A 15138-nucleotide genomic window follows, 5' to 3' on the forward strand; every position below is an offset into this window, starting at 1 on the left:
GTTAATTTAATACCTTTTGATTTAAAATGAATACTACTAAAAAGAGTAAAACATATCATTTTCATCGAGAATACTTTTTTGTAATGGCGAAAGAAAAATGTTGCTGTTTGATTTGCAATGCTTCTGTGGCTATACCCAAAAAAGGAAATTTAGAAAGGCACTTCAACGCACTCCATGGTAAATACCAATCGGAATTTCCGCTGAATAGTGACCTCAGAAAAAATAAATTAGAAGAACTTAAATCCAGATTATTCGTGCAACAAAATTTCTTCATGACACCTAATTTACAATCTAAAGCAGTAACTGTAGCATCATTTAAATTGAGTCATCATCTTGCAAAAAAAATGCAAATCATTTTCTGGTAGTCAATTCATCAAAGACGCATTTTTAGAAATAACAGATTCTCTTTTTCAAAATTTTAAGAACAGAAATGAAATTAAAAGTGCTCTTCAAGATCCGCAATTATCTCGAAATACTGTGATGCAACGCATAGAAAAAATGAGTAAAAATGTGAGCAAACAATTGTGTGCTCTTATTGCTAATTGTGTGTCCTTTTCTTTACAACTGGATGAATCTACAGATGTCAGTGATATAGCTCAGTTGCTCATTTTTATTTGTATGGTTTTCGATGATTCTGCCACTAGAGAAGAACTGCTGGGTATTGTTTCATTAAAAGAAAGAACTAGAGGTCTTGATATCTTTAACTCATTCAAACATTTTATTGAAAAAATTAAATTATCACTATTTAAGATCGTATCGGTAACAACAGAGCTAAAGCAATGATGGGGAATCTTAACAGATTCATCGCATTGTGCCAAAAGGATGATGAATTCCCAGATTTTTTGAGTTACCACTGTATCATCCACCGACAAGTGTTAGCCAGCAAAAGATTAAATGCTAAAAGTGTTATGGACATTGCTTTCAAAATCATGAAGTCCATCAGAGGACAATCTCTTCAAAGGAGACTTTTCAAAACGCAACTCTATGAAAAAGAACCAGATCTGATATTACACACAGATGTCAGGTGGCTGAGTCGAAGTAAGTTTCTACAGAGATTTCGAATTTTGCACAATGAAATTAAAAAATTTGTTGATCAAAGGGGAGATGATTATCAGCAGCTACAAGATACAGAGTGGTTGTGTGATCTGGCTTTTTTGGCAGATTTTACCAGTAAATTAAGTGATCTGAATTTGGAATTACAAGGAAAAAATAAAAATGTGGGTGACATGATTAGAAGAAAAAAAAAATTCGACCATTTTGCAAATATGCAAGATCATTTGCAAAAATATCCTGTTTTTGAATTTAATAGTGAAAAATATGTTTCTGAAATTGAGAATGTTGTGGACAGTTTTGAAACCAGATTCAGTGATTTTAAAACAACTGAAGACATTGTTCAATATAGTCCTTATCCATTTAATGTCGACTTAGATACGAAACAAATTGCAGAAAAAATTGCTGTGATTTTTCACATGGAGAAAATATTACTTGAAAATGAAATTATTACATTGCGAAATGATATCTTCCAAAAAGCCAGATCATCAGAAAAAGAGTTTTGGAAATATGTTTGCCGAGAAAAGTACCCAAATGTAAAAAAATGCAGTGAACTTTTAAATTCCTGTTTTGGTTCCACATATCTATGTGAATTGGCATTTCATATTTGAAACAAACAAAGAATCACTGTGCTCTTACAGAGTTGCATACAGAAGATTCTTTACGGTTGGCCTTATCACAGTATATCCCCGATTTTGAAAGCTTGGCAGATGAGATTAAGACACAAACTTTGCATAAATTAAAATTTTAAATACGCATGAATTTAAAATAAGAATTCTGAATTGTATTGAATTTTAAAATTTATAAACAACATTTTTCAATATGTGTTGATTAACTTTTTTTAACCACGTGCAATGAAATTTTTGAGATGGTAGATCGTGGCACATTTTGAAGGAAAAAAGTAGATCGCATCACAAATTAAGTTGGCCACCCCTGTTGTAGATAGCAGTTTTAATGTAGGATGTCCAAAACTCCTTCAGCCTCCGTACATTTCCACCAGCGTTGATGGCTTTAATAGCTTGGGAAAAGGTGTTCCTTATGTAGTAAGCTTTAAATGTGGCAATAACACTTTGGTCAATTGGTTGGATCAGAGATGTAGTGTTTGGAGGCATGTAAAAAAATTTATATGATTGTTCAAGTCTTCTAAGCTCTCTTTGCTTGGATGTTCTGGCGTGTTATCCACGATCAAAACCGCTTCGTAATCAAGGTTATTTTTTGCACAATATTATTCCACTGCAGGACAGAAGAATTCTAAGTACCAATCAATAAAACAAAGCCTGGTTATCCAAGCTTTTTTATTAGCCTTCCAAATTACAGGTAGGTTGGATTTAGTGAAACCTTTAAGAGCCGTTGGATTTTCCGAATGGTAAATTAAAAGGAATTTTAATTTAAAATCCCCCCCCCCCCCAGCATTACTACCCAGCAATAAAGTCAACCAATTCTTCAGTCTGGCATGTTTTTTTTATTTTTTCGATATGAAACTTCTTTTAGGCTTTCATTTCCAAAAAAGTCCTGTTTAATCTATGTTAAAATTTTGTTGAGCAGTATAACATCCCTCTTCAATAATTTTAACAAATTCCTCTTTGGAAGTTTTGGCTCCTTGATCTGCACTTGAAGCTACTCCCTGCACTGCTGTGTTGTGTGGATTATAGCACTTTTTAAATCTATCAAACCAGCCCCTACTAGCATTAAATTGTTCCACAATTTTTTCAAAGTGAGATTTCTTCAGATCTTCATATACGCTAATCACTTTTTTTTAAATAAAATTAAAATTATTTAGAAGTCTCTCCATTTCAATCATAATAGCCCCTGGTCCTAGTCAATTATAGTTGTCTGCAGTGGAATAGCTGTCTTTCTTCATTTTTTATAGTTGTCCTTACAGTTGAACCTGCCAAGTCCTAAATTATTGCAGACATCCACTTGTCATTGACCAGAATCAATTCGCTTCAAAACGTCTAATTTAAATTTCAAACTCAAGTCTTTTTCTTACCTCTGTAGTCATGTAAAAATTTTTATATGATTGTTCAAGTCAAGTTGTTGCTTTTCCATTCTTATCTGCTATTATTAACTTTTCAAAAATGTAACTGCGTTGCATTAATTATTATACAATGTTTGCGTAAACTGTCCACTACAGACAATGTCTAACACTATACTGAGCGATGACTAGACTTTGGATAAATACATATACCGCAAATATTACAAGCAATACTGCATATTCCTTAACTTAATCATTTTTTCAAATGTTGATCTCAGAACTACATAACATGTCACTGGACTGAGAGAAAATTTTACTGTACTTGGAGAAATTTCTCAAGTTGGCATGGGAAATGTTTTAATGCTGTTTTGCTTTTCATTCTGTCAAAAATGTCAATGCTACTTCCACAGCCTGAAGTTTAAGGTCTTTTGCAGGTGTGATATCAGGTCATTGATAAGATATTGTTATAAGATATAAGGTCATTGATAATTAATGTAACTGCGTTGCATTAATTACCGTATTTCCCCATGTATAAGACGCACCTTTTTTCGAAAAATTTGGGGTCTAAAAACTGGGTGCGTCTTATACAGTGGTTGTAGATTTTTTTTTACTTGCATTTCTCACTTTTTTGCGCTGGTTGTCTTTGCGCTCATTGTTTCGCACTTGTTACCGGTATATTAGGTTACGTTTTGCCACGTTCTGCTCAGAAATGGCTCAGAAAAGATTTTTTAAAAGTGAAAAGATTATTTAACTTTGAATTCAAGTTAAAAGTGATCCAGTTTGCAAAAGTGAATGGAAATCGCGCTGCTGAATGTAAGTTTGATCCTCCTCCAACTGAGAAAACAATCCGAGACTGGCTACGGGAAGAAGAAACCCTACTGAAAACGCCACTGCAGAAGAAGGCCATGAGAGGCAAGTCAGCAAAATGGCCTGATTTAGAGAGGGAATTGAAGATATGGATTGAAGAGCAAATGGCAATTGGAATTCCTGTGTCCACAAAGATGGTTCAGCATGAGGCAAGAAGAATTGCTGATGAAAAAGAAGTTACTGATTTCAAAGGAGGACACAATTGGTGCTTCAGGTTCATGAAACGGAATGGACTAAGCATGCATACATGCACCAGACTTGCCCAAAAGATGCCTGAAAGCTATGAGCAGAAGGTCCTTGAATTTCATCGTTTTGTCATTCAATGTCGGAAGACACATCGGTTTGAGTTGGGACAGATTGGAAATATGGACGAAGTCCCCCTTCAATTTGATGTCCCAAGTAACAGAACTGTTGATAAGAAGGGGGTGAAAACTGTAACTGTGAAGACAAGTAGACACGAAAAGAGCCATTATACAGTTATTCTGGCTTGTTGTGCCGACAGAATCAAGCTGTCTTCTATGCTGATTTTCAAACGCAAAACAATGCCAAAAGAAGACATTCCTCGAGGAGTGATTGTCCACGTTCATGACAAGGGTTGGATGGATCAGGATGGGATGAAGATCTGGTTTGAAAAAGTTTGGAGCAGGAGACCAGGTGGGCTCTTACACAAACCTGCCCTATTGGTGCTTGATCAGTTCAGGGAACACATAACGAAAACACAAGAAGATTGCTGCAGAGCAAAAAAACAAAACTTGCCGTCATACTTGGAGGCTTGACATCCCAGCTCCAACCACTTGATGTCAGCATTAACAAACCCTTCGAAGCTGCCATGAGAGACGAATGGAACCAATGGATGAAGTCTTCTGAGGACAATTTGACACCAGCAGGAAGAGTGAAGAAACCAACTATAGGAGAAGTTTGTACCTGGGTGAAAAGATCCTGGGATAATATCAAGATTGAGATCGCTGTCAAGTAATTTAAGAAGTGTGGCATTTCAAATGCCATAGATGGAACTGAGGACGAGGCAATATATGAAGACAGTGATTCGTAAGCAGACACAGATGAGGACAAGCTAATGGATGGGAGTTTTGACAATGATAAGGAGCTGTATGAATTTTATGATGAATAAAACTTGAGTTCAATAACTTTATGTAATACATTTTTTTCAAATTTCGGGCCCCAAAATTAAGGTGCGTCTTATACATGGGGAAATACGGTTTGCGTAAACTGTCCATTACGGACAATGTCTAACACTACTGAGTGATGACTAGACTTTGGATAAATACATATAAATATAAAGCAGATGGAATTCTCTTATCAGATGAATTCAGTATTGCTCAAGAGTTTGCCAAACCTTTTTCCAGAATTCGAACAAATGATACATTGAGACCTGCCTCATTTCCTGACTTCACACCTGTTAAAGATGATATCCTCATTAACCTCTTTATCAATGATGAAGATTTAAATTCAGCATTAAAAAGCATGAGAAATGACTATACTAGAGGACCAGATGACATTCCAGGCTTATTTTGGAAAATGACTGTCACTACCTTAAAACCCCTCATACTGCAGATCTTCAACTTGTCTCTCAGGCTGGGGAAGTATCCTAAGCACTTTAAGCAGGTCAATATAGTTCCTATTTTCAAAAAAGGTGATAAAAATGAGGTAACTGATTACAGATCCATAATCTTGCAAAACAGCCTGGCTAAACTCTTCGACACAGCAGTACACAAACATCTCTTCGAATTCTTCAGGCCTTTCATTGATCAGAATCAACATGGTTTCTGCAGTGGCAAGTCAGTAGTCACAAATTTGCTTCCTTTCTGGCAATACACCTCTGAAGCTCTTGATAACCACCTTCAAGTTGATGCGGTCTACACAGATATATCTAAAGCATTTGATAAAGTCCCGCATGGACAATTTCTGGAAAAAACTTAAGCTATATGGTATCCGTGACCCTTTGCTCTCATGGCTACGCAGCTATATTACACATCGTTCCTTGAGCGTTATCATCAATCAAGTGAACTCAGACTGTTTTATACCACTAAGTGGAGTACCATAAGGCTTCCCCTTAGGTCCTCTTCTCTTCATTGTTTTCGTAAATGATCTTCCTTCTTTCATCTACACCTCCAATGTTCAAGTTGCTCTCTATGCAGATGATCTTAAGATCTACTCAGCAGTGAAGGAGATTACTGATTCTCAACAGCTTCAATGTGCTCTCAATAAATTCTCTCTGTGGCTATCTCTGAATGGCTTGTCTTCTAACCCCTTGAAGTGCAAAGTAATCTCTTTCTCATCCGGTAGATCTCCACAACTAATAAATACGGAGTACAGTATTAACTATGTGATCACCGAAAGGTGTCACCAAGTTAACGATTTGGGGATTCTCTTCTCCAGCAGTGCTAAATTCGATGCTCATGTCCTTAAAATCACCAGCAAAGCATTCAAAACACTGGGATTCATTAAATGGAACACATACAAGTTCAAAAACTACAGATATGTGGTTATCCTTTATAAAACTATTGTTCTGCCAATCCTTGAATTCAGTTCACCTATCTGGAATCCTCACACAAAGACTAACTAACAAAATTGAAGCAATCCAAAAAACTTTGTCCGTTACCTTACATACTGTAATCCTCTATTCTATCACTCAGTGTATTATGAATCACTGTGTGATTACTTTCATCTGAGGCCTCTGTGCACTAGAAGAGTTACTGCTGACATCACCCTTCCAGCCAAATTAATCACTGGAACTTATGAAGCATCTGATATCCTTAGCAAAATCAACTTCAATGCTCCTTGTAGACAAGTCAGGAACCTTACACTGTTTCGCTTTGACTCTGCCACCACGGACTTTATGAAGTTCAGTCCACTGAACAGAATCAGCAAATGACTCTCTCATTGACTTCTTTGACAACTTCCAATCACTGATGAACTCCATCCACAAGTTTGCCTCTTCTCTTAAACTGCAAAGTGACTAGTTCTGATCTAATTATTGTAGTTTATTATTATTATGTGTTTTATTATTTTTCTATTCTTTAACTGATTAATTATTACTTGTTTTACTGGTAACTTAACTTAATGCAATCCTCTTTTGTACATATGATTTTAATGTTTGAATCTATATCAATGTTTATCTTCCTGTTGGATTTCATATTGTTATTATGTTTATTGTTTTGATCTCAGATACACTGTTAATGGTTACCTGTTGTGTATCTTGTTATTAATAAAACTAAAAAAATATTTCACAGAATTGTCCCTTGTCCTAAAGAAAAATTTCCAACAGTTTCTTCTTGCTTTTGACACTAAATACAGCACTGATTGCTTTCAATAAGCAAGGTTTCACAAGAGTTTCTCCTATTATGTGCAGTTTTTTGGCTTTAGCAATGACAGTTCATGAGATACTTCTATCACTGGCCACCATTTCATGGAAATCTCTAGCAGTGTCTAGCTTCATGCACTTTGAAGGACAAACTCTCTTGGTTTGTCCTTCAAAGTGCCGGGTTCTTCACCAAATGTTACTTACAATGACTACGTCTCATAGCATCACTGCTGAGAAGTGCATGATATACTATTTAATGCATAGAGAATGATCAATCCCATTTTTTATATGACCCTGAAGCCCTATACAGGGTGTCTCAAAAATATTGGTACAAACGTTTAGGGGAGGTAGGTAATATCTAAAGGAATGTGAATCACATAGGAACCCATAACCGGAAACGTCATGGGACAGTAGTAGCAGAGGCACAAGAAGCAGAAATGACACAAGACAGTAATTAGTGGCAAACATTTATTTGACATAATATTAACAATGGAGTACGAGATGGATGCATTTCATGATGTTACAACAGATGCTCGAAGGTTCCACCATGAGACGCGATGCATGCATGATACCAACGCAGCATGGATTGGCGGACGCTGTCGAACACACCTGGAGTTTCTTTGACAGTAGCAGCAGCGTAGAAGAGTCTCGCCACGAGATCCATTTCCATCTCCACAGGCGATTCATTCACGATAGATTTGAGGGCCCCCCCACAGAAAGAAATCAAGGCTCGATAAATCAGGTGAGCGTGGGGACCAGGCAATGGGTCCACCACAGCCAATCCATCAATGCACAAACGCCTGTTCAAATGGTCACGAACACACCTTCCATAATGGGCAGATGCCCCGTCATGTTGAAACCAAATGTTGCGTCTCACATTTGCTGGAACATCTTCAAGTAACCCTGGTAGAACTTGTTCAAGAAAGATCCGATATTTAGCGGAGTTCGTGCGGGATGGTAACAGGTATGGGCCGACTAAGCAGTCATCGACCATACCTAGGTGCGCAGACCGTGTGGGTTGTCGTGAGCCCACACATGAGCATTGTGCTGATTGAATAAGCCTTCCTGAGTGAAATAAGCCTCATCCGTGACCAAAAATAGGCTGGAAAATTCAAGTCTTGAACACTTTCTTGGAGAAACCACTGCGCAAAAGTCACACGTGCAGGATGATCTTGGGGGAGCAGTAACTGAACCCTTTGGAGATGAAAGGGGTGTAAGGAATCGTGGTGCCAGACATGCTGTACACTGCAACGAGACACTCCTAAGGCAGAGGCAACGGCATGTGTGCTAGTAGTAGGATTATTCTGGACGGCATTCAACACACTTTCTTCCATGGCGGGAGTTTGCGTCGAATGTGGTCTGCCCGCACTACTCCTGTTACCTCTAAATGACCCATAATCGCACAAATTTTGATGCACATGCGCAAACAAACGGTGGTCCGGTACATCTCTGTCTGGGAAGCGTTCTCCATAAATTCGTTGAGCGGCTTGTCCATTGCCCTCTGCTAATCCATACACTAGGTGTATGTCTGCCAGCATGCATCGATATACAGTTCGTATATCGATGCATGCTCTTCGTGCGGTGACTACTGCTTGAATGAGTAAACCAGAAATTTTCCCTCTCGCGAACTGATGAACAGCACCGTGTACCGACTTATGGTGACATTTCCGGTTATGGGTTCCTATGCGATTCACATTCCTTTAGATGTTATCTACCTCCCCTAAACGTTTGTACCAATATTTTTGAGACACCCTGTATAATGCAGCCATCTTCATACTTCCTTTTCTTAATTTTGGTGGTCATAACATATTAATTAAAAAAAAAACTATAAAAATAATTTTATTTACTTGTGAATAAATTTAAACAGATGCAAGTTAATTTGAAAAGTAATTGCAATTCATTATTATTATGCATGCTGCCCTGTAGTATATAACCACCAGGCACAATGAAAGATTAGCCACCCATGACAGAGCTATAGGCTCCCTAGTTACCTAATCCTATGACAGAACAGTCCTGAATGCTCCATTAATTGTGGTAGAGAATTCAGAGATGTCAAAAGATAACATACTCCTTCCAATGCTGCAATGCAAGATTGCTCAATAGATATTTTGTGGGTTGTATCAAAACATTGTGGAGGATGGGGTAATTACACATTGTATCCAATTCTCTACAGACCATGCAGAGAATTGATGAATTTTATAATTCTGGAGGCAACATACTTGACAAAAAAACCAAAAAAAAAACCCCACAATTTCATTCAAATTGCTGATTTTAAATAGTTCAGAAGCACATTTTGGTATATATCACTTGTCATTGTTTCTCCCCTCTCCATATAATGCTCCAGAATACAGTGAGTTAACACTTCACGACTAATGTGTCAGTATTGACTTTGTTCAATTAAGGTAAGCCTGTATGATGTGACTTTGAATTTGCAAATTTACTTTCTGCTATGCAATAGTGCACTTGTAATTCATTTCCTGTCACTATGTCATTTCCTTTGTGCTCATACCATCCAAGCAAGAAACACACATCAAGTCAGAGTTCCTTCAGTTCTTGTATTAATCACCAAGGAATCCATTGAGTGCACACTTTCTGAAAGTGTAATTCCTCACTAATGATTGTATATCTAGGTGGTAGATAACTCTCATCAACTGGTGCAATTCTACCACTTTGCTTATTGGAGGTCTGAAATGGTAAAACCCATGTTTAGTCCTGCACCGCCTCAACCCATCTCTTTCTGCCCATGCACGTTACTGCTACTATTAACACTAATGATAACCAGTACAATTATTAATAATAATATAATATGACACTAATAATATAATACCAATACTTACTAAATATAACAAGTAGGTGGTGGATAACTCTCATCAACCAGGCCAATACATGCTTGGAGTGGTGAAACATGCAAGCCACCACTTTGCTTATTGTAGCCTTGATGTGGTCAAACCCATGTTTAGTCTTCAGAGCAAAGTTTCCAGCGTTCCCCACCCCCATCTTCTTCAATGCATACATGGAACTAAGAACCAAAAGTTCTGATACTTTTTGTGTTTGTGGTTTTCATAAAAAAATTTTAAAAATAAGCTGAACCAGCAATAATTTTGTGCACTGTGGCAATTTCTTCAACAGTAATAGACAGTCTGCTCAAATTGTACAGATGTATCTGTACAATACTCCACTGCTGTTATGACTTCTTATGTCATAACACAATGAACTTGCCTTGGTAGGGCACACTTTCACTGCTGTTCTTAAACTTATCCACCCACTCTGACTTGCTATCGACACAGACATGTTGAATCATGTCTGAGTCAACATTTTGCAATAAATTTCAGGTTTTAGTTTTTTTGCATTCAAATACTGAATTACAAACTTCATTTCTACCTTGGTAAGGATGCTGCTATCATGAAATATGACTGTTCCAAATAACACCAGCAAATGGTGCCACATGGGTCCTCAGCATTACCAACAGACACTTCAATCAATAATCTGACAAAAGATTATAATTTTTTTATAATAATAGGTATTTTGTTTTGTTTCTGTGGTTTCCATTTGAATGACTTTGTATTCCTAATTTAAACTAACAAAAAGGTTAGAATGCATTTACTGGGGCAAGTGGACAACTGAGCATGAAACTATTTGACTTGCTATTTGGGCACTCCAGACTATTGGCTAGAAGAGAAGGAAGTGTGATTGACCGGTGGAGACTCCTCCCATTCACTGCTTTTCCCCCACATGGCTGTCCTCCAGAATATGCATTTCTGATTGTTTGATTGGATTTTAGTTGGAAATGTAAAATTATGGTGCTGTTGTTAAGCATCGTCATGTTGCTCTGCAGCCTTCGATTATTGTGTATTACTGCTATTCCTTGTTGATGGTTTGCAAAAGGATGGATGTAAGATTTTAGTGGGAAATTCTAAATCATCATGCCGTTGTTTAGTTGTCGTCGTTGTGCTGCTCTGCAGCCTCAGTTATTGTGTATTATTGTTATTCTGTGTTGATGGTTTGCAAAAGGATGCATGTGAGACCATAATTGAATGGTGTACGAGTATGAATTTGATTGCTGCAGAATACAAGTGTTTTCAGTGTGGATGTTTCATGAAGTGTAACAGCCAGTATGTGAGGAATGATGAGGTGAGTTTTTTTTTTTTTTTCAAGTTGTTTCTTGGTGATTTCATTTTTTTTTCAGTATTGTGCAAGTTGTTAGTATCAGGTTCTCCTTATGGTAACAGGGATCTGGGGGGAAAAAAAAGAATTTCTGTTGATGCATGAGAAATTATCATTGTTAATGCACATGAAATCATCTATGTTGGCCAGACAACTTAAGTGACTGAAACCCGCTAATATTTGTAAAATCAGAGAAATGCTAAATTATTGCGATTTTCTCTTGTAGAGAATTTGAATTCTCATTTTGAATTTAAATCAATGTTTTGAATTTAACCAAATATAAATAGAACAATAAATATAATAAATGGGATATTAATAAATATAATAAATGGGATAACTGAAACTTACCAACAACCTTTGAAAAAAAATTCTCAAAGATTCTAGGGTAAACCTAGCCTCTAGCAGTTCCAAACAAAAACCATTCAGGGCCTCTACTAACAGGAATATTCATATTCTTTCCTCTAAATGACCTTTAAGCTGTTTTAAATCGCTAGATTTTCAAATTCCCAAACTATTAGTGAAATACGAGGGGGGGAGGAATTTTCCTTCTATCCTGCTTCTCTTCCTTTCACCTATTTACTCACCTCCCCCATACTTTTGAAATACAGCAATGGAACGTACCAGGGCTATATATACAGCCTTCGACATGTGTTCGCTTCCCCTTTGAAGATGGTATAAACGAAAAGCCCCCATCAAGCTACAGGTAATCTTCTCCCATTATACTTTCAATTATTTGTCATGCATGGATTTAGGGTAAAAGCTTGTTTTTATTCCTTTGTTTTGTTGCAAGGTTCTTCCATCTTTAAGCAGGTCTTTGAAATAATTTCCATCTATTCTGGTATGTATTCTGATCACATCTTATGTAGATGCAGTTATTCCTGAAAAATATCTGAGGTAAGTGATTTCCTGACTCAAAATATAATATTTCAAATTTTTAATATCCCATTTATTATATATATTATTCTATTTATATTTGGTTAAATTCAAAACATTGATTTAAATTCAAAATGAGGACTCAGATTCTCTACAAGAGAAGATCACAAAAATTTAGCATTTGTCCAATTTTACAAATAGTAATGGGTCTCGATCACACAAGTTGTCCAACATGTCTAGTAAAGTTTCAAGACAACAGGATTCCCATAATGCTTTTATACAATGTTAGTGAAATCATCTAGTGACATATGGGCAAGAAGAATCGATGGTTATATGTTAATTTTTGTTAGTTGTTTAAAAAAAAATTGCCATTTTTCCATTTTTTTTTTTTCATTTTAGCTCCAACATATTGTGATGTCAAATGAAATCCTCTAGAAAGATCAACTTGTCTGGAGAAGAGGAAAAGCAGCATTGGCATGTGGCTTGTTTCTGCCAATCAATGTTGGCACACTCTCCCCCTCACCTTTGCTAAAAGTAAGTTGTGTAGTTTCACGTTTAGTAGTCCGCTCACCGCAGTCAATGCAATTTTACCCAAAAAATAAATAATAAATAAAAATAATTAAGAATGCACCTTTCAGATGGCAGGCAATTACTAAAGTTTTGTTTATTAACTGATAGGCAATTAACTAGTTTTGTTTATTAACTGATATGGCACTGACCTCCTTGCTGCTTTGATGTTTATATTCTAGGGATGTGAAAATTTATTTCACTCTGTTGGGCAAACCAGAGTTTTTGATGTGATTTATAATTATATTAAACTGGTTTAATATTCAGCTACCTGAAGTCAACTTTTACAATATAAAATTTTGATTTTGGGGCTGGAGGAGTGATATTATTATATCCCTCCTCTATTATAAGATATAAAATGATAACGAATAACAAAAAAAAAAAAAAAATTGATTAAAAAATGTGGAAATTGTATTTCTATTAGCTGATGTGGTATTTTTACACAAAATTTGCTAATCTTTGTCTCTAAGATACTGAGATTCGGTCCCGTAGCTGCTTGCATTTAAAACTTGTACACAAGAGAATAATCATGTTATAATTTCCCTTGCACACCGCTCCCCGTAACTTGACTAGTACATGTAGTCTTAGTACACCGTTGGGTGAATAGTGAGACAACACAGCGTGCGAGATGGGGAAACAAAAAAAAAAAAAAAAAGAAAAAGCAGCATCACTTGACAGCGCACGACATTTAAACATTCATATAATGCAATGTATTAGAAACAACTAAATTTTACGGTACTGATTCAAAATTTGCATTTCTTACTGTTCAATTTCATTAGCTAGTATGCATTCTACATAACGCCTCTATACAAATTTTATTTTTCAATTTGATTACCTCTTAACCATTCAGCTACATGTTCTGGTGCCCATTCAGCAACATTGACGTACGCCATCTTTTAACTTCCGCTCCTTGTTCCTCCGAAACCTTTACCGCTAGGGTGCTCTCCTTCACTCATCTCGGAGATGCCATTTCATAGCAAAGTTCAGTATCATTTACGCTAAAGACTAGCATATCGTTGAAAATTAACTGATATCGAGAAACCTCCTCTACGCTGTTCCAGGTACATCCTTACTATATAATTTCTGCAGTCTACAAACCATTACATATTCTCCTAACAATACGTGGTACACTCCCATTACGGAATAAATAGTTCTAATTGGTTACGAAGCCAATATTTTGGGCAACAAATACGACCGATAGCAGCGCCGTTCATTGAGTCACCTCGAAATAATTTGTTTTTCAATTCGTCATATGTCAATATTCGTCTTTCGTTATCAAATACACTGTACGAATATTAACACATGCCGAATTATTCAGTAATTTATTTTATTCTAAAAAATAAATTATCGTAATAACACGAACCTACGACAAGAGATTAAAGGGATTAGCTTTAGTAGAGACATATGATGCAAGAAAGCAAGCTTATCAGGATCAGCCAAAAAAAAAAAAAAAAACCTTCCTATTTCACCAATCCATTCGCTCCAAATGTTTGTCCAGTTCTTCCTTGAAATTATTTGAACTATCAACTTCCACAATGGGAAATGAAAATTTGTTCCTTCAATCAACTACCCGCTGGCTAAAGGCAAATTTCCGCACATCTGTTCTACAATTGTCTTTCCTCAATTTGAATTTATATCCCCTCATGCGATTAATCTGGACAAGAGAAAGAATCCCATTAGCATTGAGCTTGCTCAAACCATTCAAGGCCTTTTACACCTCAATCAGATAACCTCACAGGTGCCTAATCTCCAGCAGCTGCAATTTGCAGAATTTAAGCCTTTCTTGCTAAGAGCAACCCTTTGCCAATCTCATAGCCCTTTTCTGTACTCTCTGACCAATCTCATAGCCCTTTTCTGTACTCATTCCAGCAGCTCTACATCCTTCCTAAAATTAGGCCTCCAGATCTATATGCATCACTTAAGATGTGGCCTGACCATTGCCTTATACAAAGGGATGCGGCATATGCAACGAGTAACGACCATCCCGATCATCTTGTCAACCAGCAGAATGGTGCCAAAGACCCAACAAAACAGCCTATCTCCAATGGCTCTACCAGAGTTCCTTGACCAACAGTAACACCAGACATAACAATCACCCAGTACACTTGGTAGCAGTGCCCGTGATGAGGTCCAAGACGCCCATTAGGGAGAAATAATAATAAAAAATGCATGATTAGTCCAGTGCCTGACCACCAACGTTATGGACAAGAGCTCAAATCAAACAGCGGGGGGGGGGGGAATTGCCCAATACAGAAAAAAATTGCGTAACTCGCTTTGTTGGACCTTACTCTCCAAAGGTTGAAGTGACGGTTTAGGTAGA

General features: G+C 36.8%; 1 protein-coding gene across 1 annotated transcript in view; it reads right to left on the reverse strand.

Annotated features, from left to right (window-relative positions):
• cnk (connector enhancer of ksr) overlaps positions 1-13873 on the reverse strand; it is a 327711-nt gene extending 313838 nt beyond the window's left edge. Inside the window, exon 1 of the mRNA XM_090389913.1 lies at positions 13654-13873. Within this exon, the coding sequence (XP_090246039.1) occupies positions 13654-13711 (58 nt within the window). The 5' untranslated portion in view covers positions 13712-13873. The remainder of the gene's footprint in view (positions 1-13653) is intronic.
• Positions 13874-15138: the final 1265 nt, after the last annotated feature.

Source organism: Mastigoproctus giganteus, chromosome 1 (genome assembly GCF_048544385.1).
Source record: "Mastigoproctus giganteus isolate SK-2022 chromosome 1, ASM4854438v1, whole genome shotgun sequence".
Lineage (NCBI taxonomy): Eukaryota > Metazoa > Arthropoda > Arachnida > Uropygi > Thelyphonidae > Mastigoproctus > Mastigoproctus giganteus.